Source organism: Pleurodeles waltl, chromosome 3_2 (genome assembly GCF_031143425.1).
Source record: "Pleurodeles waltl isolate 20211129_DDA chromosome 3_2, aPleWal1.hap1.20221129, whole genome shotgun sequence".
NCBI lineage: Eukaryota > Metazoa > Chordata > Amphibia > Caudata > Salamandridae > Pleurodeles > Pleurodeles waltl.
In genome coordinates, this window is record NC_090441.1 from 2037279 (window position 1) to 2061966 (window position 24688).

General features: G+C 46.1%; 1 protein-coding gene across 2 annotated transcripts in view; it reads left to right on the plus strand.

Annotated features, from left to right (window-relative positions):
* USP32 (ubiquitin specific peptidase 32) overlaps positions 1-24688 on the plus strand; it is a 941828-nt gene that overhangs the window by 713133 nt on the left and 204007 nt on the right. For both annotated transcript variants that reach the window (XM_069226537.1, XM_069226538.1), the window contains exon 20: positions 22018-22156. In XM_069226537.1, coding sequence (XP_069082638.1) covers positions 22018-22156 — 139 coding nt within the window. The remainder of the gene's footprint in view (positions 1-22017; positions 22157-24688) is intronic.

The following is a 24688-nucleotide window of genomic DNA, read 5'->3' on the forward strand; positions in this document are numbered from 1 at the left end:
GATGAATAAAAAGGGAGCTACAATATAGCCTTGGCGCGCACACTTGGTGGAGTAAAAGGGCATGGTACAATCACCATTCTTACCTTGGCTGTAGTTTTGGTATGAAGAAATGCAATGGCTGGATCAATCCCTTCGCTGCCCATCATGGACCCTAGTATATCTCTATCCACCAGGTTGAATGCACTCGAAAAGTCCATGAAAGCCATGTGGAAGGCCACTCCTCTGGCTGCAGATATTTCCTTGCTAACAATAGGAGGTTTAAGTATTGTTACACAGTGCCGACCCCTGGTCAACAAATGTATTGGGCTAATGAAAAACAGCTGTTCTCCGATGCCCATTGCTCCAGGATGTGTAATAGTACACACCCTTAGATCTTAACCGAGGTGTCCAAAAGGGAAATGGGATGGTAACAAGAGAGTTGGCTTCTGTCTCCCTTTTTAAAAACAATAGTAGACTCCTTCCAAGAGTCTGGCATCTTACCTCTAACTGCAGAGCAGAAAATATTAGTTAATAGACGTGCCCGTAAATCAGGATTCTGCCTGTAAACATCATAGAGAACACCGTCCTGGCAGCGGCCTTATCAGCAGCTGAACATAGACTGCCCCTTTTACATTGTTGACTTCAATAAAATCATAAAGTGCTATAATATCTGAGCTTGTAGCAATAGGAACCTTTATTACAGACTTATGCGGTGTTTGAGTAATACTGATCCCATTCCTCAGGAGGGATATGATATTCGATCTTGGGTTGTGCACCCTCTACAAAATATGTGCTGTTAACCACTTCCCAAAAGGCCCTAGAATCTCTGGTTTGGGTAGCTGCCTGCACTTCTTTACATGCCTGGGCTCTGATATCCTGTTTCCTAGCTCTTAATGCAAGTTTATAAGTGGACCTGCATTGCTTAATGATTCCGCTACTTTGAGGAGATACCTTTAGCGACTCCTTAAGGTGCTGGAATGCAGTGGTGCAAGCATGATCAAACCACATACAGGGGTGTGGTTCTTTACATTATGACTCGCAAATCAGCAAGCTTGAGTCTGAGTGATAAAAGTACTCAAAGCTAACCAACACCTCATTAGGTTGAGCCTCCTCTGAAAAACAGGTCAGAATTTCTTTGTGGTTGGCCAGATTTAAACTATTAAAAAACTTCTATTGGTCCACTTTCTCCTATTTTGAAGGAACTCCTCTAATCTTTGAGAACTGTAAATCAGCTTGAGGGTCTGTGTATGTGAATTACCATAAGGGCGTATAAAATTGAGTGCCAGTGGGATATGATAGCTAAGCGTAGAAGGTAAGATATACGAGCCCTGTATGAGTGCCACAAAATGTGGCGAAAACAAAATAAAATCAATGGTAAAACCTTTTCCTCTGCCTTGGCGGGGTTTGATTTTCATCCTTAAAGAAATCAACGTTAAAAAGGCGACAATGTCATATGATGATCTGGTTTAATGAAGACTAGGAAGTTGGCTCTAAATATACTATTTCAAAGTAAGAAATAGTGTGCACAGAGTCCAAGGGTTTCCCTTAGAGGTAAGATCGTGGCATAAAGAGATAATTCTAATGCTCTATTTTGTGGTAGTGTGGTCGAGCAGTAGGCTTATCAGAGGGTAGTGTTAAGCACTTGTTGTACACACACAGGCAATAAATGAGGAACACACACTCAAAGACTTACTCCAGGCCAATGGGTTTTTATATAGAAAAATATATTTTCTTAGTTTATTTTAAGAACCACAGGTTCAAGATTTACAAGTAATACTTCAAATGAAAGGTATTTCACTCAGGTATTCTAGGAACTTTGAATAATCACAATAGCATGTACAGTTTTGACAAAAATGGCAATAAGCTATTTTCAAAGTGGACACAGTGCAAAAATCAACAGTTCCTGGGGGAGGTAAGTATTTGTTAAGTTCACAGGTAAGTAAAACACTTACAGGGTTCAAAGTTGGGTCCAAGGCAGCCCACCGTTGGGGGTTCAAGGCAACCCCAAAGTTACCACACCAGCAGCTCAGGACTGGTCAGGTGCAGAGGTCAAAGTGGTGCCCAAAACACATAGGCTTCAATGGAAATAGGGGTGCCCCGGTTCCAGTCTGCCAGCAGGTAAGTACCCTCGTCTTCGGAAGGCAGACCAGGGGAGTTTTGTAAGGCAACGGGGGGGACACAAGCAGGCACAGAAAGTACACCCTCAGCAGCACAGGGGCGGCCGGGTGCAGAGTGCAAACAGGTGTCGGGTTTGAGATAGGAATCAATGGGGAGACCCAGGTGTCTCTTCAACGATGCAGGCAGGCACGGGGGGCTCCTCGGGGTAGCCACCACCTGGGCTAGGCAGAGGGTCACCTGGGGGCCGCTGCTGCACTAGAGTTCGGTTCCTTCAGGTCCTGGGGGCTGCGGGTGCAGTGCTGGTTCCAGGCGTCGGGTTCCTTGTTACAGGCAGTCGCGGTCAGGGGGAGCCTCTGGATTTCCTCTGCAGGTGTCGCTGTGGGGGCTCACGGGGGTCAACTCTGGCTACTCACGGGCTCGCAGTCGCCGGGGAGTCCTCCCTGTAGTGTTAGTTTTCCGCAGGTCGAGCTGGGGGCGTCGGGTGCAGAGTGGAAAGTCCCACGCTTCTGGCGGGAAACGTGGGGTCTTTAAAGTTGCTTCTTTGTTGCAGAAAGTTGCAGTTTCTTGAACAGGGCTGCTGTTCTCGGGAGCTTCTTGGTCCTTTGGATGCAGGGTAGTCCTCTGAGGCTTCAGAGGTCGCTGGTCCCTGTTGGATGCGTCGCTGTTGGAGTTTTTCGTCGAAGTAGGGAGACAGGCCGGTGGGGCTGGGGCCAAATCAGTTTTCGTCTCCGTCTTCACTGAAGGGCTTCGGGTCAGCAGTCCTTCTTCTTCTTTAGGTTGCAGGAATCTATCTTCCTCGGTTCTGGGAGCCCCTAAGTACTCAATTTAGGGGTGTGTTTAGGTCTGGGAGGGCAGTAGCCAATGGCTACTGTCCTTGAGGGTGGCTACACCCTCTTTGTGCCTCCTCCCTGTGGGGATGGGGGCACATCCCTAATCCTATTGGGGTAATCCTCCTTCTACAAGATGGAGGATTTCTAAAAGTAAGAGTCACCTCAGCTCAGGACACCTTAGGGGCTGTCCTGACTGGGGAGTGACTCCTCCTTGTTTTCCTCATTATCTCCTCCAGCCTTGCCGCCAAAAGTGGGGGCAGTGGCCCGAGGGGCGGCATCTCCACTAGCTGGGATGCCCTGTGGCACTGTAACAAAGGGGGTGAGCCTTTGAGGCTCACCGCCAGGTGTTACAGTTCCTTCAGGGGGAGGTGAGAAACACCTCCACCCAGTACAGGCTTTGTTCCTGGCCACAGAGTGACAAAGGCACTCTCCCCATGTGGCCAGCAACATGTCTGGTGTGTGGCAGGCTGGCAAAAACTAGTTAGCCCACACTGGAAGTCGGGTATGTGTTCAGGGGGCATCTCTAAGATGCCCTCTGGGTGTATTTTACTATAAAGTGCACACTGGCATCAGTGTGCATTAATTGTGCTGAGAAGTTTGATACCAAACTTCCCACTTTTCAGTGTAGCCATTATGGTGCTGTGGAGTTTGTGTTTGACAGACTCCCAGACTATATACTCTTATGGCTACCCTGCACTTACAATGTCTAAGGTTTTGCTTAGACACTGTAGGGGCATAGTGCTCATGCACATATGCTCTCACCTTTGGTATAGTGCACCCTGCCTTAGGGCTGTAAGGCCTGCTAGAGGGGTGACTTACCTATGCCACAGGCAGTGTGAGGTTGGCATGGCACTCTGAGAGGAGTTCCATGTCGACTTAGTCATTTTCTCCCCACCAGCACACACAAGCTGGTAAGCAGTGTGTATGTGCTGAGTGAGGGGTCCCTAGGGTGGCATAAGACATGCTGCAGCCCTTATAGACCTTCCCTGGCATCAGGGCCCTTGGTACCAGGGGTATCAGTTAGAAGGGACTTACCTGAGTGCCAGGGTTGTGCCAGTTGTGGAGACAAAGGTACAGTTTAAGGGAAGAACACTGGTGCTGGGGCCTGGTTAGCAGGGTCCCAGCACACTTTCAACTCATAACTTAGCACCAGCAAAGGCAAAAAGTCAGGGGGTAACCATGCCAAGGAGGCATTTCCTTACACTAACTCCCCCCACCCCCCCCCCCCCCCCCCCCCCCCCCAAACGAAAGAGGATGAGACTAACCTTTCCCAAGAGAGTCTTCATTTTCTAAGTGGAAGAACCTAGAAAGGCCATCTGCATTGGCATGGGCAGTCCCACGTCTGTGTTCCACTATAAAGTCCATTCCCTGTAGGGATATGGACCACCTCAACAGTTTAGGATTTTCACCTTTCATTTGAATTAGCCATCTGAGAGGTCTGTGGTCAGTCTGAACTACAAAGTGAGTACCAAAGAGGTATGGTCTCAGCTTCTTCAGGGACCAGACCACAGCAAAGGCCTCCCTCTCAATGACACTCTAACGCTGCTCCCTGGGGAGTAACCTTCTGCTAATGAAAGCAACAGGCTGGTCAAGGCCATCATAATTTGTTTGGGACAAAACTGCCCCTATCCCATGTTCAGAGGCATCAGTCTGCACAATGAACTGCTTGGAGTAATCTGGAGCTTTGAGAACTGGTGCTGTGCACATAGCTTGTTTCAGGGTGTCAAAGGCCTGTTGGCATTCTGCAGTCCAGTTTACCTTCTTGGGCATTTTCTTAGAGGTAAGTTCTGTGAGGGGTGTCACTATGGATCCATATCCCTTCACAAACCTCCTATAGTACCCAGTCAAGCCAAGGAATGCCCTGACTTGAGTCTGGGTTTTTGGAGCTACCCAGTCCAGAATAGTCTGGATCTTGGGTTGGAGTGGCTGAACTTGGCCTCCACCTACAAGGTGTCCCAAGTAAACCACAGTACCCTGCCCTATCTGACATTTAGATGCCTTGATAGAGAGGCCTGCTGCTTGCAGGGCCTGCAAAACCTTCTTGTGATCCTGCCAGCTGGAGCTAAAGACAGCAATATCATCAAGATAAGCTGCACTAAAGGACTCCAAGCCAGCAAGGACTTGATTCACCAACCTTTGGAAGGTGGCAGGGGCATTCTTTAAGCCAAAGGGCATCACATTAAACTGATAGTGCCCATAAGGTGTAGAGAATGCTGTCTTTTTTTTGCTCCTGGTGCCATTTTTATTTGCCAGTACCCTGCTGTCAAGTCAAAGGTACTCAAGTATTTGGCAGCACCCAATTTATCAATTAACTCATCTGCCCTTGGAATGGGATGGGCTTCTGCCTTGGTGACAGAATTAAGTCCTCTGTAGTCCACACAAAACCTCATATCTCTCTTTGTGTGAGGTTTGGGTACTTAGACCACTGGGCTAACCCAGGGACTGTCAGAGTGCCCAATAACTCCCAATTCCAACATCTTGTGGACTTCCACTTTGATGCTTTCCTTAACTTGGTCAGAGTGTCTAAAAATTATGATTTTGACAGGCATGCTGTCTCCTGTGTCCACATCATGGGTACACAGGTGTGTCTGACCAGGGGTTAGGGAAAAGAGCTCAGCAAACTGCTGGAGGACTTGCCTGCAGTCAGCTTGCTGTTGGCCAGAGAGGGTGTCTGAATAGACCACTCCATCTACTGAGCCATCTTTAGGGTCAGTGGAGATCATGGAGAGGTTCACTCTCAGCTTCCTGGTCCTCATCTGTAACCATTAACATGTTTACATCTGCCCTGTCATGAAAGAGTTTGAGGCGGTTCACATGGATCACCCTTTTGGGGTTCCTGCTAGTGACTCTTTCTCTCTAGCACTGGGTAAGGGCTACTCCATCTGTCCTGAAGTGCCCTGGGAGCCACAGGCTCCAGAACCCAGACTTTCTGCCCTGGCTGAAACTCAACCATAGCAGCTTTTTGGTCATACTGCATCTTCTGGAGTTGTTGGCTGGCCTCAAGGTTTTTACTTGCCTTTTCCATGTACTCTGCCATCCTGGAACATAGGCCTAGTACTTAGTCCACTATATCTTGCTTAGGCTCTTGATGAGGTCTCTCCCAGCCTTCTTTCACAAGAGCTAGTGGTCCCCTTACAGGATGGCCAAACAGAAGTTCAAAGGGGGAAAACCCTACTCCCTTCTGAGACACCTCTCTGTAGGCGAAAAGCAGACATGGCAAGAGGACATCCCATTTCCTTTTGAGCTTTTCAGGGAGCCCCATGATCATGCCCTTCAATGTCTTGTTAAACCTTTCAACAAGACTATTGGTTTATGGATGATATGGTGTGGTGAACTTGTAAGTCACCCCACACTCATTCCACATGTGTTTAAGGTATGCTGACATGAAGTTGGTACCTCTGTCAGAAACCACCTCCTTAGGAAATCCCACTCTGGTAAAGATACCAATGGGTGCTTTGGCTACTGCAGGGGCAGTAGTGGACCTAAGGGGAATTGCTTCAGGGTATCTAGTAGCATGACCCACTTCTACTAGGATATACTGACTCCCGGAGGCTGTGGGAGGTTCAAGTGGACCCACTGTGTCCACTCCAACTCTTTCAAAGGGGACCCCCACCACTGGAAGTGGAATGAGGGGGGGCCTTTGGGTGGCCACCTGTCTTACCACTGGCTTGAGAGGTGGCACAGGAGGCACAAAACTCCTTGACTTTCTGGGACATGTTGGGCCAATAGAAATGGTTGACTAACCTCTCCCATGTCTTGGTTTGTCCCAAATGCCCAGCAAGTGGAATGTCATGGGCTAAGGTCAGAATGAACTCCCTAAACTCCTGAGGCACTACCACTCTCCTAGTGGCACTAGGTTTGGGATCTCTTGCCTCAGTGTAAAGGAGTCTATCTTCCCAATAGACCCTGTGTGTTCCACTGACTTTTCCTTTTGTTTCCTCAGTAGCTTGCTGCCTAAGGCCTTCAAGAGAGGGACAGATTTCTTGCCCCTTACACAGCTGTTCCCTTGTGGGTCCCCCTGGGCCTGAGAGTTCAACCTGATACGGTTCCAACTCCATGGGCTCAGTTCCCTCAGAGGGCAGAACTTCTTCCTGGGAAGAGAGGTTCTTTTTCTTTTGCTGTGTTGAAGCTGGTTCCCCAGTCTTCTTTCCTTTTCCATTGGAGGGTTGGGCCATTCTTCCAGACTCCAACACCTCTTTTTCACCCTGAGCCCTTGTCTTGACACACACCAGTTCAGGGATACCCAGCATGGCTGCATGGGTTTTGAGTTCTACCTCAGCCCATGCTGAGGACTCCAGGTCATTTCCAAGCAAACAGTCTACTGGGATAGCAGAGGAGACTACCACCTGTTTCAGGCCAGTGACCCCTCCCCATTCTAAAGTTACCATAGCCATGGGATGTACTTTAGTCTGATTGTCAGCGTTGGTGACTGGACAAGTTTGTCCAGTCAGGTATTGTCCTGGGGAAACCAGTTTGTCTGTCACCATTGTGACACTGGCACCTGTATCCCTCAGGGCTTCTACACTAGTCCCATTAATAAAGAGTTGCTGCCTGTATTTTTGCATGTTAGGGGGCCAGGCAGCTAGTGTGGCTAAGTCCACCCCACCCTCAGAAACTAATGTAGCTTCAGTGTGGACCCTGATTTGCACTGGGCACACTGTGTATCCCACCTGGACACTGGCTATTCCAGTGCTAACTGGAGTAGTAGTAGAAGTGGAACCTTTCTTGGGACAGGCCTTGTCTCCAGTTTGGTGTCCCTGCTGATTATAGCTACGACACCAGGCCTTTTTGGGATCAAAGTTTTTACCCTTGTACCCAAGTTAGGATTGTGAAGAGGCTTTGGACCCTCCCTCCTGAGCAGGTTTTTGGGGCCCTGTAGAAGACTCTTTATTTTTTCCCTTGGATGTCTCAACACTCTTCCCCTGGGGAGTCTTTGTGACCCCTTTCTTTTGGTCACCCCCTTTGGAAGTCGTGGTCACCCGAGTCTTGACCCAATGGTCTGCCTTCTTTCCCAATTCTTGGGGAGAAATTGGACCTAGGTCTACCAGATTCTGATGCAGTTTATCATTAAAACAATTACTTAAAAAGGTGTTCTTTCATAAACAGATTGTACAGCCCATCATAATCATTTACACCACTGCCATTAATCCAGCCATCCAGTGTTTTGACTGAGAAGTCAACAAAATCAACCCAGGTCTGGCTCGAGGATTCCTGAGCCCCCCTGAACCTAATCCTGTACTCCTCAGTTGAGAATCCAGAGCACTCAATCAGGGTAGCCTTCATGAGGTCATAGGATTCTGCATCTTTTCCAGCGAGGTTGAGGAGTCTATCCCTACACTTTCCAGTGAACATTTCCCAAAGGAGAGCACCCCAGTGAGATTTGTTTACTTTTCTGGTTGCACAAGCCCTCTCAAAAGCTGTGAACCATTTGGTGATATCATCACCATCTTCATATTTTGTTACAATCCCTTTGGGGATTTTTAGCATGTCCGTATTCTCTCTGACCCTATTTAAGTTGCTGCCACCATTGATGGGAGCTAAACCCATCTCTTGTCTTTCCCTTTCTATGGCTAGGACCTGTCTCTCCAAAGCCAATCTTTTGGCCATCCTGGCTAACAGGAGGTAATCTTCCTTGAGGCTGCCCTCAATGCTTTCAGAGCTGTTGGACTCCCCTGTGGGAGAAGCAGCATCTCTGACTATCACTTGTGGAGTCAGGGTTGGAGGAACCCTGGTCTCCCTAACTAGGAGTGGAGGGGGGAAATTGTCCTCCACTTCACTAGCTTCCTCCTCTGTAAGGTTATCTTCAGAGGGGTTGTCTCTAGCAAACTCTGCCAAGAGCTCTTGGAGCTGTACTTTGGTAGGGTTTGAGCCAGTTTTTATCTTTTCGATTTTGCAGAGAGTCCTTAACTCTGACATCCTAAGATGCAGGTAAGGGGTGAGGTTGAGCTCCATCACCATCTCTTCTGCAGTAGACATTATTTCTCTAAAAGTTGGGATACTTTTTAAGAATCTAAAACTATCTCTAGAACTTAATCCAAACATTTACAAAACTTTTAAACTCTAAAAGAAATGCTAACAGGGACTAACACAAGGCCCTAGCAGACTCGACAGGGGGTCAAGGCGTGAAATAATAGTATAGGATCAGTAGTCCATAAGTGCTACATTGACAGATCAATGATCAAATCTGAGTAGATCATGCAGGTTAGCAGAAATTCCAATTGAGTCCTTGGGGTGTAAAGTTAATCTTTTAATGGAACAGAAAAACAGCAAGAACAGCCAACACGTGTTTCGTCATAGGAGAAAATGCTCCCCGCGACTTCCTCAAGGCTGTAAAGGATACCAAAATTGATAAAAATAATAATAAAGTAAAAAGTATATAGTACACACATAATACAATGAAGTAATGTTTAACCATAGAGTTAATATACAACAAAAAGAAACCCAGGTGACTTAGTGATAATCACATTTAATACATCACAGTGAACTCTTAGCAATATGTGTGTATCCAAATGTAACGATGAGAGACATCCCTCTCAAATCGTGCCATCCGAATTGGAGAGGGAGAGAAGAACCACGACACCCACGTGAAGAGAGAAAGAACCACTGAATCAGCAAAACCCAAATTAGATTCCAGAACCTTAGCAAAAGAACCAACCGCAAAACCAATACATCTTGAAATTAAGATATCCATAAAGCATCCCGTAAAAGATAATAACTATGGAGCAGGCAAACATACCTCGATAAGGCATAGTACAAAGTTCAAGTGGCAAAACAGTCTCTCTGGTGTTTAGAATCACTAAACTGTGAACAAAAAATGATTGCCAAAACAAAATTGAAAGGGAGACATCCTCCAAATGGTATCCCATGTGTTTTAAGCACACCATAATACACAGACACCTACCAGGTCTTTTGGCTCTGTGTGTAGAAATCCGTAAAGAATAATCATAGGTTGTGTATAATTAGACACCAACTGAACTGCGGGCAAAAGAAATCATAATTTAAAGTCTATCGAAATTGCCACCGTAAACCAACTTTCACACGATAAACGCGTCCTCGGCAAACGAAAACCTTCCGCTTACCTCGCTGTGAGAAAAACACAAAATAACGTGTCGCGGAGCCATAAATCCAGAGCTCCGGTCGGCAAATAGCGCAGCCGGCGTCCCTCTGCCCTCCATTAAAGTACTGGTGGACAGAGTGAATCACTGCGAGACTAAGCAGTTCCCATAAAGCCCGTCCGCCATGTTAAACAGCATATACAATAGAGAGATGTGAAATACGGGCGCCATATTGTAACAATAAGAAAACATTTTCTTTAGTAAGTATGCATCCTTACATCTATGTAAGAAAGAGTATAGTAACAGAATAACTGAGGAATAATAAAATAAAAATAAAACGAAATTGAAAAAGAGGGAGTGAAGTGTGACCCATAGGAATACTATTGGTAAGGCAAAGTGAAGCGATAAGAAAATATATAGCCCAGCTTTACCAAGGGTGCAGCCAATGAAAATTAGATTAGCAAAAAATCATCAAGGAAAAAGCATAAATTAATCACACAAATTGACAGTGTGTTACCATTAATGTGGTGTGCAACTCTCCTCACGTCCGTTCCGTAAGACCCATCCCAAACTCCAGCTCGGATAGCTCCACATAATGTACATCAATTTACCTACTTATATAAAATGCCGAATATACACAACAAAAAGGAAGAAGCAACCTTAGTAAACAGATAAATAAATAACCATTGAACCATATGCAGTATCCAGTTAAATAATTATAACATCGCAGTAACAGACTTGATTATAAAATAAAGTCAAAGCAGTTATCTAAAGGATTCTGTGAATTGCCCCCAAGAGCTCATGTAAATCAATACAGAATGGCAGATTCATTAATACAATAATAGCTCCAATAATCGAACATTGATAATAGTGTACATTTGTCCTATATCTGTTACATCAAAATCTAAGGGCAAAAAGAGATATAATACTATAACCTATTACTCATCGCATGAGTAGTGTACATGACAACTTGATATTAGCTCAAGAAGTATTCCATCTCATGGTTAGTGTTAAGGCCTATCTCCACAGCCCTGAGTTTGAGGATCCAATAACATTCCCTTTTCCCAAGTGTTACCTCCCTATTACCTCCCCGAGGGTTAATGTGTACAATCTCAAAGCCAAAAAATTCAAAACTCTGGATTTGACCCTGTTTAGGGTATTGACGTATGTGTGTTACAATGGGATATCGTTCATCCCCCTGTGTAAGAGCTCTGTAGTGTTCACTTACTCTCGTTTTCAGCGGTCTGATAATACCTCTGTAAAGTTATCTTCAAAGGGGTTGTCTCTAGCAAACTCTGCCAAGAGCTCCTGGAGCTGTACTTTGGTAGGGTTTGATCCAGTTTTTATCTTTTTGATTTTGCAGAGAGTCCTTAACTCTGACATCCTAAGATGCAGGTAGGGGGTGAGGTTGAGCTCCACCACCATCTCTTCTGCAGTAGACATTATTTCTCTAAAAGTTGGGATACTTTTTAAGAATCTAAAACTATCTCTAGAACTTAATCCAAACTTTTACAAAACTTTTAAACTCTAAAAGAAATGCTAACAGGGACTAACACAAGGCCCTAGCAGGACTTTTAAAAAATTTAGAAAAATAGCTCAAATTTCAAAAATCAGTTTCTAATGACAATTTTTGGAATGTAGTCATGTGATCAGGTATTGGCTGAGTAGTCCAGCAAATGCAAAGTCTTGTACCCCACCGCTGATCCACCAATGTAGGAAGTTGGCTCTATATATACTATTTCAAAGTAAGAAATAGTGTGCACAGAGTCCAAGGGTTCCTCTTAGAGGTAAGATAGCGTCAAAAAGAGATCATTCTAATGCTCTATTTTGTGGTAGTGTGGTCGAGCAGTAGGCTTATCAGAGGGTAGTGTTAAGCACTTGTTGTACACACACAGGCAATAAATGAGGAACACACACTCAAAGACTTACTCCAGGCCAATAGGTTTTTATATAGAAAAATATATTTTCTTAGTTTATTTTAAGAACCACAGGCTCAACATTTACAAGTAATACTTCAAACGAAAGGTATTTCACTCAGGTATTCTAGGAACTTTGAATAATCACAATAGCATGTACAGTTTTGACAAAAATGGCAATAAGCTATTTTCAAAGTGGACACAGTGCAAAAATCAACAGTTCCTGGGGGAGGTAAGTATTTGTTAAGTTCACAGGTAAGTAAAACACTTACAGGGTTGAAAGTTTGGTCCAAGGTAGCCCACCGTTGGGGGTTCAAGGCAACCCCAAAGTTACCGCACCAGCAGCTCAGCGCCGGTCAGGTGCAGAGGTCAAAGTGGTGCCCAAAACTCATAGGCTTCAATGGAAATAGGGGTGCCCCGGTTCCACTCTGCCAGCAGGTAAGTACCCGCGTCTTCGGAGGGCAGACCAGGGGTGTTTTGTAGGGCACCGGGGGGACACAAGCAGGCACAGAAAGTACACCCTCAGCAGCACAGGGGCGGCCGGGTGCAGAGTGCAAACAGGCGTCGGGTTTCAGATAGGAATCAATGGGGAGACCCGGGGGTCTCTTCAACGATGCAGGCAGGCACGGGGGGCTCCTCGGGGTAACCACCACCTCGGCTAGGCAGAGGGTCACCTGGGGGCCGCTCCTGCACTGGAGTTCGGTTCTTTCAGGTCCTGGGGGCTGTGGGTGCAGTGCTGGTTCCAGGCGTCGGGTTCCTTGTTCCAGGCAGTCGCGGTCAGGGGGAGCCTCTGGATTTCCTCTGCAGGTGTTGCTGTGGGGGCTCAGGGGGGTCAACTCTGGCTACTCACGGGCTTTTAGTAGCCGGGGAGTCCTCCCTGTAGTGTTAGTTTTCCGCAGGTTGAGGCAGGGGTGTCGGGTGCAGAGTGGAAAGTCTCACGCTTCCGGCGGGAAACGTGGGGTCTTTAAAGTTGCTTCTTTGTTGCAGAAAGTTGCAGTTTCTTGAACAGGGCCACTGTTCTCGGGAGCTTCTTGGTCCTTTGGATGCAGGGTAGTCCTGTGAGGCTTCAGAGGTCGCTGGTCCCTGTTGGATGCGTCGCTGTTGCAGTTTTTCGTCAAAGTAGGGAGGTGGGGCTGGGGCCAAATCAGTTGTCGTCTCCGTCTTCACTGAAGGGCTTCAGGTCAGAAGCCCTTCTTCTTCTTTAGGTTGCAGGAATCTATCTTCCTCGGTTCTGGGAGCCCCTAAATACTGAATTTAGGGGTGTGTTTAGGTCTGGGAGGGCAGTAACCAATGGCTACTGTCCTTGAGGGAGGCTACACCCTCTTTGTGCCTCCTCCCTGTGGGGACAGGGGCACATCCCTAATCCTACTGGGGGAATCCTCCTTCTGCAAGATGGAGGATTTCTAAAAGTAAGAGTTACCTCAGCTCAGGATACTTTAGGGGCTGTCCTGACTGGGGAGTGACTCCTCCTTGTTTTCCTCATTATCTCGTCCAGCCTTGCCGCCAAAAGTGGGGGCAGTGGCCGGAGGGGCGGGCATCCCCACTAGCTGGGATGCCCTGGGGCGCTGTAACAAAAGGGGTGAACCTTTGAGGCTCACCGCCAGGTGTTAAAGTTCCTGCAGGGGGAGGTGCCCTCTGGGTGTATTTTACAATAAAGTGCATACTGGCATCAGTGCGCATTTATTGTGCTGAGAAGTTTGATACCAAACTTCCCAGTTTTCAGTGTAGCCATTATGGTGCTGTGGAGTTTGTGTTTGACAGATTCCCAGACCATATACTCTTATGGCTACCCTGCACTTACAATGTCTAAGGTTTTGCTTAGACACTGTAGGGGCATAGTGCTCATGCACAATATCCTCACCTGTGGTATAGTGCACCCTGCCTTACGGCTGTAAGGCCTGCTAGAGGGGTGACTTAACTATGCCACAGGCAGTGTGAGTTTGGCATGGCACTCTGAGGGGAGTGCCATGTCGACTTAGTCATTTTCTCCCCACCAGCACACACAAGCTGGTAAGCAGTGTGTATGTGTTGAGTGAGGGGTCCCTAGGGTGGCATAAGACATGCTGCAACTCTTAGAGACCTTCCCTGGCATCAGGGCCCTTGGTACCAGGGGTACCAGTTAAAAGGGATTTACCTAAGTGCCAGGGTTGTGCCAATTGTGGAGACAAAGGCACAGTTTAGGGAAAGAACACTGGTGCTGGGGCCTGGTTAGCAGGGTCCCAGCACACTTTCAAATCATAACTTAGCATCAGCAAAGGCAAAAAGTCAGGGGGTAACCATGCCAAGGAGGCATTTCCTTACAAAGACCCATAAGGAGAATGGCTAAAGTGTGTTAAAGGTTCCTCATGCCAGTCTGTTAATCCACAAGCCCTATCTCCTAAAAGACAAATGGTGATTAAAATCACCTGCCCATGAAATAGGCCCCCAGTCCAGAAATTCTTGGCAATAATCTGCAACGAATAGATCAGTTTCAGTTATCAAATCAGTTGGAATGGTTAGAAAGTAATTAAAAATAAAATAAAAAGCCTTGGTATGTTAATCAAAGAATTTGGCAATAGGGATTACAAATAAGCTTCTCTGCTTTCGGGATATCTTTACTTAGCTAACTAAGTACTCCTAATCCTCCTTTGGGTCTACCAGAAGTTGGGGGAGTAGCGGCTGCACAAAAGGATTGAAACCCATCCACATAGAATTCAGTTGTGGCTGGAGTAGGGGCAAAGTGGCAGGGTGGGGGAGGAGGGGCACAACACAGAAACATCCCTGCATCTCCCGCCCCTCCTCAGGCACGGGCCCCCAGCCTGCCCTGCGCCCAATCCTGATGCTGCTCTCATGCTGCTGCCAGTATGAGAGCAGTGTTGGGATTAGCCTGAGCGCCCTCGATTTGCGCTCCAAGGCAGACTGGGAGCCTGTGCCTCCTGTCTCCAACCTGGCAACACAGCTCAGGTTGGAGAGAGCTCAGTGCGCATGCGGATTTGGCCACCCTGAGATGGTGGCCAAACCCAAATGTGCACTGAGGGGAGTGCACCCTCCCTGTCCCCAACCCCCCCCTCCCCCAACCCCGCCCACCTATCATCCCCCATGGCCCACCCCCTTGAAAAATAAAACTATAATGAACATGGTTTATTATCATTTTATTTTTCAAGTTTTGCAGCCGCTGGTGGGGTGGGGAGGGCTGACGCTTCTCCGCCACTGATAAAATTCAAGGGTGAAGTCTTTTGACAACAAACAATATCACACTCATTCATTAACTCTAACCAGACTTTGTTATCCAACTTAGAGCTAATGCCAGCAGTATTCCAGGACAGGAATTTTAATTCATCTGCTCTGGCATTACATGAGTTCAGAGGTGTATTTAAAGGAATGAGTGTGGGTTCACCAAAAGTATCACGTAAATTAATTGAGTATTTGAGAGAAGAGTCTGTGCAGGTTTATCAGGAGCGCCCCCCTTGTGAGTACCTAAGCTCGTAGTTTTTTTAAGAAATAGGTCCAGGAATCAAGCAATGTCTGATAAGGAGGCCAGAGTTTCATAACGATTCTCACGTACAAAGGAAGGAGATGTAGTGAAGATTGGGCGTGCAGAAGTATGCTGTCTGTATCAGAGATGCCGGGAGATAGAAAAAACCCAGCAACAGAGTACGGATCTTGCCCATTGCCTTTGCGTGGCGATCCAATCTATGCAGCAGCTGCTTACTAGATAACGATTTCTAAAGTTTAAAACAGCACAGTCACTCTTAGAAATCTTGGGTGCATATCCCAGCCAGCCCACTCTTCTTGCCAGAATGATTTCATCAGAAAGGGTAAAGGGCCAACCAGAGTTCACTGTGCACCAGTGTGCAACTTTGTTGTTTTTAGACTTTGTAGAGCTTCATAGGTATCGTTTGGTAACTGGGGCACTCCTTCCAAGATCATAACACATGGGTTCCATTCAGGCAGGAGTTGTAGGATGTCTGTGCAGTTTTTGTTAGCAGAAGAGGAACTCCCTACAGAAGGATTGTCATGGATACAAGGCCTTCAATGTCCTTTGATGTTTTTGGAGGGGCCGTGGGGAGGTGATTAGCAGTACATTGCATTTGAAGGGTAGCAAGCCTACTCGCTGTTGTGGGTTTCGATGTAACCAGAATTAGAGGATGATGGCTAACAGTAAGGGGAGTTGTACCAGAGGTGGCATCTGGTGGACAAGGAAGACTGTTTTGGACCGTATGCTGGTTAGTTGAAAAATGATCCAGAAGAATTTGCACTTGGTTGCCTAACGCTTTAATTGGTGACAGAACCACTTGTTGAATGTCCCTCAAGATGAATTTGTCAACCAGCAGTTTACATGATGCTTGAAACATGGGGCTATGTTCTGTACCTGCTGTTAAGTTGCTGCTGATATTCGAGGCAGTTACATCTGGTTTTGTTTATCTTTTTGGGCCTGCGTTTTCTTTTTGTGTGTTATCATTTTGTCTTTTACGTTTAACCGACACAGTTTTGGAGGTCGGGGAAGAGGTTTGGTCAGGCGTGGCAGATTTGGGAAAAGGGGGAATCATGAGAAGTGCAAGGTATTGGGGCAGCTACAAGGGCTGCTGCAGGGGCCAATGGTCTATTTCACTTAGAGGTCAGAGCAATTGTCCTGTTTTGAGTTAGGAAGAATTGCCGTCTTGGGGGAGACTCTAGATCGCGGCGGGTCATTTATGTCTGTAAGTTTCTGACCTTCATCTATCCTGCTTTCAACAATCTCAAGTTCAGTTGTAATGGCACACATAGATGATACAATTATGATGTAATTGGGGGAGTGGTGCCTGTCCTCTTAGCCGCAAGTTCCTTTAGAATTGGAGCGATCTTCTTACCGATTTTAGTGTCTGCAAAGCTCGATCGAGTCAGCAAAAAAGCTCTTACCTTAAACCGCAGCTTTTAAGACAAGCTTACAGAGTTCAGAATTGAAGGGTGCAAAGGGTGTGCCTGGCCTCGTCCAGCCATGGATGGGCGCAGACGGGCCCAGTCTTGGCCTGGTCCTTGCCCTGGCCTGGGCGCGTCCCATGCCGCGGGAGTCAAGTGACGCTTAAGGGCACTCTCTCCAGGGGGGATGCAAGGGGCATGCTATGGGAGGAAGTCCCAACCTAGCAAGGGCCTCTTCACAATTCCAAGCAATGCAGGCAAATCTGGCAAGCTGCATGTCCAGCGCCGCAGGAGTCAAGCAGCGCTTAAGAGCGCTCTCACGGGAGGGATGCGAGAGGAATGCTGTGGGACGAAAGGCCTCCCACCAAGTCCAAGCAATGAAGGGGAAACTGGCAAAACCAGTAAGTTGTGTGTCCCACATCGTGGGAGTCAAGCGACGCTTAAGAGTGCTGTCGCCAGGCGGGATGTGAGGGAAATTCTGGGGGACAAAGTGTTGCACCCCAGCAAGGCCCTCTCCACAAATCCAAGCAATGTGGGCGAAACGGGCAAAAACAGCAACAGCTTGCCCTGTGCCATGGGAGTCAAGCGGCGCTTAAGAGCATTGTCACTAGGTGGGATGCAATGGGAATGCTGGGGGACGAAGTCCCATCCAAGCAAAGACATTTCCACAAGTCCAAGCAAGGCGGGAAAAACTGGCAAAACCGGCAAGGTGCATAAACGCAGTCATTTTTCAAGTCATGGACATAGGCTATGAAACATGTTCCTATTTGTTGTTCACACCAAAGCCAACAGCTTTACCTTTGGTGAAAAAAAAAATGTATTTACGTTTTCAGAATTTTTTGCACACTATATTCTGTTTCCAGGAAGTGACTTACAGCAGAACAGTTCACAGAAATGCTCTATACAAGTATATTGTTTGTTTCAGTAGTAAACCATTGGCTGATTTCCCTCGTACACTTTTAAATATTTGTTCCAATTGTCCAATCAGAAAATCACATTGAAATGATATTGTAGCATATCATTTGTTGTAGTATTGCTGTACTTCTTTTTTGACATACAAGTACCAGTTTTACAACATTATATTTGTACTCAAACAAATGACAATGTGATCAGTATGATTGTGAGTACCGACAGTTATATAGCTAGATAAAGGCAACATATAATTAATGAATTGTATGATGGGAACAGTCGCTTAGCATTATCATTGCCTTCGTGGAATACTGCAATTTAGGAAAAAGAAATAACAAAAAACAACTGTGGTAAAATGTGAACAGCAGCCTGTGTGAGTGATTACATGTAGTACTTTTTGTAGGAATTAAAGCAGTATAACAGCATCAAACTCAGTGAAGGAGGAGATGTAGTCTAGAAATATTTGGTTCCACTAATACTCATGCTAGGACTAGGGAAGGAGGAAGGTGTCCTACTGCTGGTGTTCATCGTGGAAGGGAAAACAGTGCCACACCAAATAAACATAGAGGAGTGCCAAGCAAGGCGCTGTGGGAGGTCAGAGTAATGTCAAGTCAATATAACATCAAAAACAGGTAGACCCAAGTGTATCATGAGTGGTATCCCGCTTAAGGTGGGAAAACAGTCATAGGGTGCTTCCAGAGGCTTCTGGCTTCCTCATTTCTCAGGAGGTTACCGTCTGCTGTTGCCCATACTACTATGCTGAAACCATGGGAGTGATGGTGGCCTTCCAACAGTGTATTATCACACATTTAGCTAGGATTAATACTAAATCAATAAATCAAGCTACAGTTTTATTGTTTATGGTACACAAGTACAGCCACAAGGCACAGACCTCCATACTGGGTAAGATGTTTATTTTGGTTGTATGTGTGAGCTGTGCAATCAGTGCTGACCAGTAATGGGATAGCAAGGGGTAAGAGTGTAGCATGTGACATAGATCAGCGATAGGGATGTGGCAATGGGGGCTGCAAGTGCACACCCCAGGAAGAAATTCATAGACCTTTTCAGGAAATAGATACACCCTATGTAACACAGAGTATAGGATGAGCTTGAACCTCGCTTTTTGGGAAACTGTAACAGGGTAAACCAGCACGCTATGTGATGCCTTATTGGAAAGACCTTGTCCAAACTTCATCTTCTATTTGATGCGGATTGTGGTAAAAGAAATCTAGGTGTGTTCTCCTATAGCTTTCAAAAAAACTGGTAATTAGTTGCTGTCCGTTGCCCTTAATGTGGGGGCATTGCATCACAGCATGACTTGACATATCAGCTGCTGTAGTATTCAGGTGGGTTCTCAGAATAGAGGCCAGCATCTAATAGGGCAGAAACTGGCTTCTGTGGATGTTGTTCTGCTATACCAGCTCAGCAGCAGTCATTAACTTCCCATCCTGAAATAGGTCCCCAAAGGTTGTAAAGCCTGATTTGTGCAAGTGTTGAAACCTGACAGTTGTTGAATAGCTTCTGTTTTGTCTGGAGCTCAAAAGAGAAATGACAGGTAGATTTGGTGCCATAACACATAGGCTTCTACAGAAGCAGTTGTGGGTCGCTTGAAGCAAGCGGAAGGATTGGAAAAGCCATAGGAGACATACTAGGTGCCAGGTGCGGGGTTAATTAAGTAGAGCTGTTATCATCAAGGTGATGTTCAGCAAACCAATGACTTAATCAATGCTAAGTAACAGTGTTTGTAAATAGGAGCTTCTATTCCTCTCCTATCTGTAGGCAGGTGTTTTTAGGACAGTGCCAGATCCCACAACAAAGAGTCTAGTTTGCCAAAAATTGCAACCAGCAGCTTGAGAGGGAGATCAGAAAAGTGGTATAATAGGCACGGGAGTACAACCATTTTGGGAAGGGTGATTCTGCCCTTGACTGAAAGCGGAAGTTTTCCAAAATGCAGCCTTGCCTTGAATCGCTGTCACAGTTCTGGTAAAGTTTCCATCAAAGAACTTGCTTTTGTCATGATATATCCAAACTCCTAGCTATCGGAATGTGTGGGGTTGCCATGAGAGTATCCCTGTGCCAGCATCAAGTTCTCATTTCTCTACTCCAGCTCAGAGGTAAAAAGGCAAGATTTCCTCCACTTAATAAGGAGGCCCTTAGATTTCCAGAAAGGTGGTCAGGGTGGTAGCAATGTCAGTTTGAAATAGAAAGGGGTGGGTTCTGTCCCCAAGCGGTATGCCCCAACGAGCACCTTTGCAAAGTAAAAGGATAGCTTTGGCTCCACCGTCAAGGTGGAGAGGAGGAAGACAATGGACAGACATGTTTGGTGCCCCTATGAATTTCTGTTGCCTCTGACATACACCTGCCCATACGGACCCTTGCCAACGAAGCTGTGTATAAAAGGCAAACCATAGCAATAAAGCGTCTACCCGGACCCTAGTTTTCCATCAGCTGGAAGAGATATGGCCAACTCATTGAATCAAACGCTGTGTCAAGATCTAGGACCATGCATGCCTCCCTGAACCAAGGTCCCAGACTGGCCTCTGTAATCCTGAAGAGCCCTTGAATATTAAGCGAAGGTTTCCTGCCAGGCACAGTGCCATTTTGATCAGGCTGCACCAGCTGTTGAATGAATGGTAACAAACGCTCTGCTAATATACTTAAGATTTTATAGTTTGTGTTCAGGATCGTCACTGACCAATATGAGGATGGATCTGATTTGCCCTTGTCTAGCTTTGGGACAGAGGTAAGCAGAGCCTTTCTCAAAGATACTGGGAGGAGGCTGTCCTCCAGAATAGCTTCATATAACTGCGCCAGTCACACGAACAAAAGGGCAGAAAAACTGCTGTAGAACTCTAGTGGGAGTCCTTCTGGACCCTGTTTTATTTTTTTGGCCGGCAGTAATCTTACCCAGTATCTCTGCCCTTAAGGTAGGAAATTATAGTCAGAAGGCAACATGGCTATAGTGCTGTAAGTGAGAGGTGGTGTGCAATGCAGACTGTTCTGTAGTTTGGTGCTGCAACAGTGAATGCCCACTAATATTATTACAGATATAATTTGGAGAAGCCTGCGAAGATGTAACATTAACAAGAAAATGAAGGGCAGAAGACAAAACGTCCCATCCAGACTGTATGTTAACAGTGTATACCATGTTAAATTGGGCTACGCTGGTGCATATCTTAGTGGGAAAGCCATAGAGGCCTGTGTAATCCGAGTTTAGGGAAGGGTGCTTTAAGACATTGCACCACCAGTGGGGCATCCGTCTGAAACAGGCAATACCTGGTGATTGGGCCCAATGAAAAAGTGACAAGCTAACCAACAGGAATATGAAGGGTCCAAAGCACCCATCTCCACTAAGGGACGAGGACAGGATCAATTGAAATCTGGGTTTAGGCCTCTACATATGCCCCCAAGGAACATCACATTCGGGAGTGCTCACAAGAAGTCATCAGTGGATTGGGGTGAAACGTCTGACAGGACCACTGACTCTGTTGCTCATTGACTCAGTTCTTTCCGGAGTGTGCCGAGAGCCATAATTGCATAGGGACGCTTCGGTTTCTAAGGCCAAGTGGCTTTCATTGTCTGTCTGAAGTTCTGAGGGTGCAGAGCTGCTAGCAATGGTGTCAGCCGATATTTGGATAAACTGCCTGCAACCTCCGCTTAGGTCTTGCATTGCTCTCTCTGACTAGGGGGTCTCTAAGTGGCTGTCTGCCGTTCGCCTAGTCCCATGCCTCCAAACGGTCCACAAAGAAGTGTAATTTTTGTGCAGCAACCACTTGAAGTCTAGCTAGGAAGAGAAGCGAGTACGTAACGCTTTTAAAGGGTGTAGCTTGCGTTTGATACCTGTGATGGCGACACGTTGAAACTGAATTGCTAGGGTGTATTGCTAGGGTGTAGTCCAGAAACAGAATGATGCGATTGTTATCAAGTTCTAGTTGGGCCATAGGATGTGCTTCACACAGGATCGTGTTAGCATATTGAATAATACTTAAGGTGAATTGGAGATAAAATGTGTTAATTACTGTAAGTATTATTTCCGTGAAGGTTAAAATTCTAGAGACTCTTGTCTCTTTTAGCTGTAACTAATCTTTTATTTGTGCAGTGGGGTCTTTTAACCTTTAGTACCTATTTATTTACTAATGTCCCACAAAATGCTGTAAAGTTTTGTTAGCAGTTAGCAGTTAGCAGATAACTAAAAGCAATGTGCTGTGTGATTGGGATTTAAATTTTAACTTTTGTCAAATGCATATTTTGTATATCTAATTTTAGTCAAGCTTAATGTAGACAAATGTATACTTATAGACTTACTTAAATGTATTTGATTTTGTGTTCTAGTACCAACAGAAAAAGGTGCAACTGGTCTCAGTAACCTGGGCAACACATGCTTCATGAACTCTAGCATCCAGTGTGTGAGTAACACACAACCACTGACACAGTATTTCATATCTGGAAGACATCTCTATGAACTCAACAGGTAATCCAGATAACTGTGTGTTTTTAGAATGAGCTGATGATGATAACAAACATTAAAAATGTGCTGACTTGTTCCTGAAAGAATGGCTTGGCTACTCTGAAAAAATTCCTGAGTTCTCATACTTCAGACAAAATAGATCAAAAATCTTACCTTGCCCTATTTGGATATTGATTCAAGTTACATGAGTAAACAAAATCTTCATGGGGGTACCTGCCTTTTTATTGAAAAAGGTGAACCTTTACTGAAAGATTCCAATATTTAAGAACTTTGGGGGTGATTCTGAGACTGGCGGGCGGCGGAGGCCGCCTGCCAGTCTTCCCCCGACAAAATACCGCTCCGCGGTCACAAGACCGCTGAGGGTATTTTGAGATTTGCCCTGGGCTGGCGGGCGGCCGCCAAAAGGCCGCCCGCCAGCCCAGGGCAAATCTACCTTCCCACGAGGACGCCGGCTCCGAATGGAGCCGGCGTAGTGGGAAGGTGCGACGGGTGCAGTTGCACCCGTCGCGTATTTCAGTGTCTGCTTTGCAGACACTGAAATACTTTGTGGGGCCCTCTTACGGGGGCCCCTGCAGTGCCCATGCCATTGGCATGGGCACTGCAGGGGCCCCCAGGGGTCCCGCGGCACCCCCTACCGCCATCCTGTTCCTGGCGGGAGACCCGCCAGGAACAGGATGGCGGTAGGGGGTGTCAGAATCCCCATGGCGGCGGAGCGCGCTCAGCCGCCATGGAGGATTCTCCCGAGCAGCGGAAAGTCGGCGGGAGACCGCCGACTTTCCGTTTCTGACCGCGGCTGAACCGCCGCGGTCAGAATGCTCGACGGAGCACCGCCAGCCTGTTGGCGGTGCTCCCGTGGTCGGTGACCCTGGTGGTCACCGACCGCCAGGGTCAGAATGACCCCCTTTGTGTGGTACTCCAGTTTTTTGGTGAAAATAATTGACCTGTACCCCACATTATGAAGGATAAGTGGCAAGTCCACCTCAAAGATTTCCTTGCAGGTGAATACTCTGCTGCTACTGTACTAGAAAAACATCTAAAGAAACAATTGCCAGCAGTGAAACCATGGTCTGTGCCTTTGTCTTCAATGAAGGTAGTCAAAAGGCAGTGACAGCACAGCATAAGAGGTAGTGTGGAAAGGAAATAGGCACACATGAATGAAACAAAAGGACTGTTAAAGAATGTGGAGTCCCTCTGAAACTTGCAAATGAGGTATGGAGGTCACTTCCAGTAGATGTTCATTCGCCTGATGAATCCCCAATGTACACGTGTTGCTTGGTAATGTGAGTGATGAGCAGAACCCAAAGTGAGGAATAGTGTTGATTTTCTACAATCAGCACATATCTTTCGGTTTCCTTGATCCTTTTAGATGTACATGGAATCTGGTTTGGTAAATGAAGGGTTTTATAGGTTCATTGACGTTGTTTGATTAAATCTACTGAAAGGAGATCAGACTGGGTTGGTAAATATGTGTAGTCAAAAAGTCAAAACTGTGAATAGTGAAGTATGTTCATGATTATACTATTCCCCCATGGGTATTTGGAGCATTACAGAATGCTCATGCATTTCTATTTTCTTTAGGTTCTTTTGTGTGCCACAGGCAAGAGCGACCAGCTCATGCTTTGCCATATGAAAGTTTTATTAGAATTAAAGATTCTACTGCTTGGTAGTAATGATGAATCGAAGTTCCACTTTAGATTGAAATGGCTATGCCATCCCTAGCTTTAATCTGAAGTAACAGTTAAAGTCATGGATTGGTGAAACCTAACGTATCATTGAGGCAAGTATAAGCAACACTGGTGTCTGTAGAAACATTAAATGAACCCTGATGTTCACAGGAAGTTGTTAATACTAAATAAGTTCCAATCTGAAGAGGTGTATTTCTGTTATTTTAAGCATGGTAATTAATTATTTAAATTTGGTTACCAGTGAGTAATCATAAGATTTTTATTTCTGTTAAATTGTTCTAGGCCCTCGTACTATCTCTTTCCTCTCTGTGTCTAAATGTTATCCACTCTTATTGTGGGTTACTTAAGTAACTGCACACATTCTTTTCTACTTTACTGGCTTTGTTCTCTCCCTTGGTCATCCTGCTTTCCCTGTCTCCCAGCTAGTGGTTGGACATAGCCTCCGTGCTGCCTTGGCTGGATGTGTGTCTCAAAATAACACTGAAATAATTATGTACCTCCCTCCCTCCAGTGTGTGTGCATCTCACCACACATCTGAGCTCAGCCCATTGCTAATTACCATGACAAGCTCCTGTTTTCCCCCCACTTATTACATTGGACGCTGTTATTTGCTTCTCAGGTGCTTTGCCTAATTTGAGTGGTGTCCCTTTGTTTGCTGTTGCTCCATCATAAAAAAAGGCATGTTTTCAGAACTTTCTCCCTTTGATGCACTAGCTCTTTATGGTGGATTTCAAGCAGGGCACGGGACCCAGCATGCAGTTTTCAGCGTTAGACTCTCACAAAGCCTACATTTCATAACTGTGAAACTGTCATCTAGTGAGTTCATGGTTTTCTGTAAGTCACAGAGGAA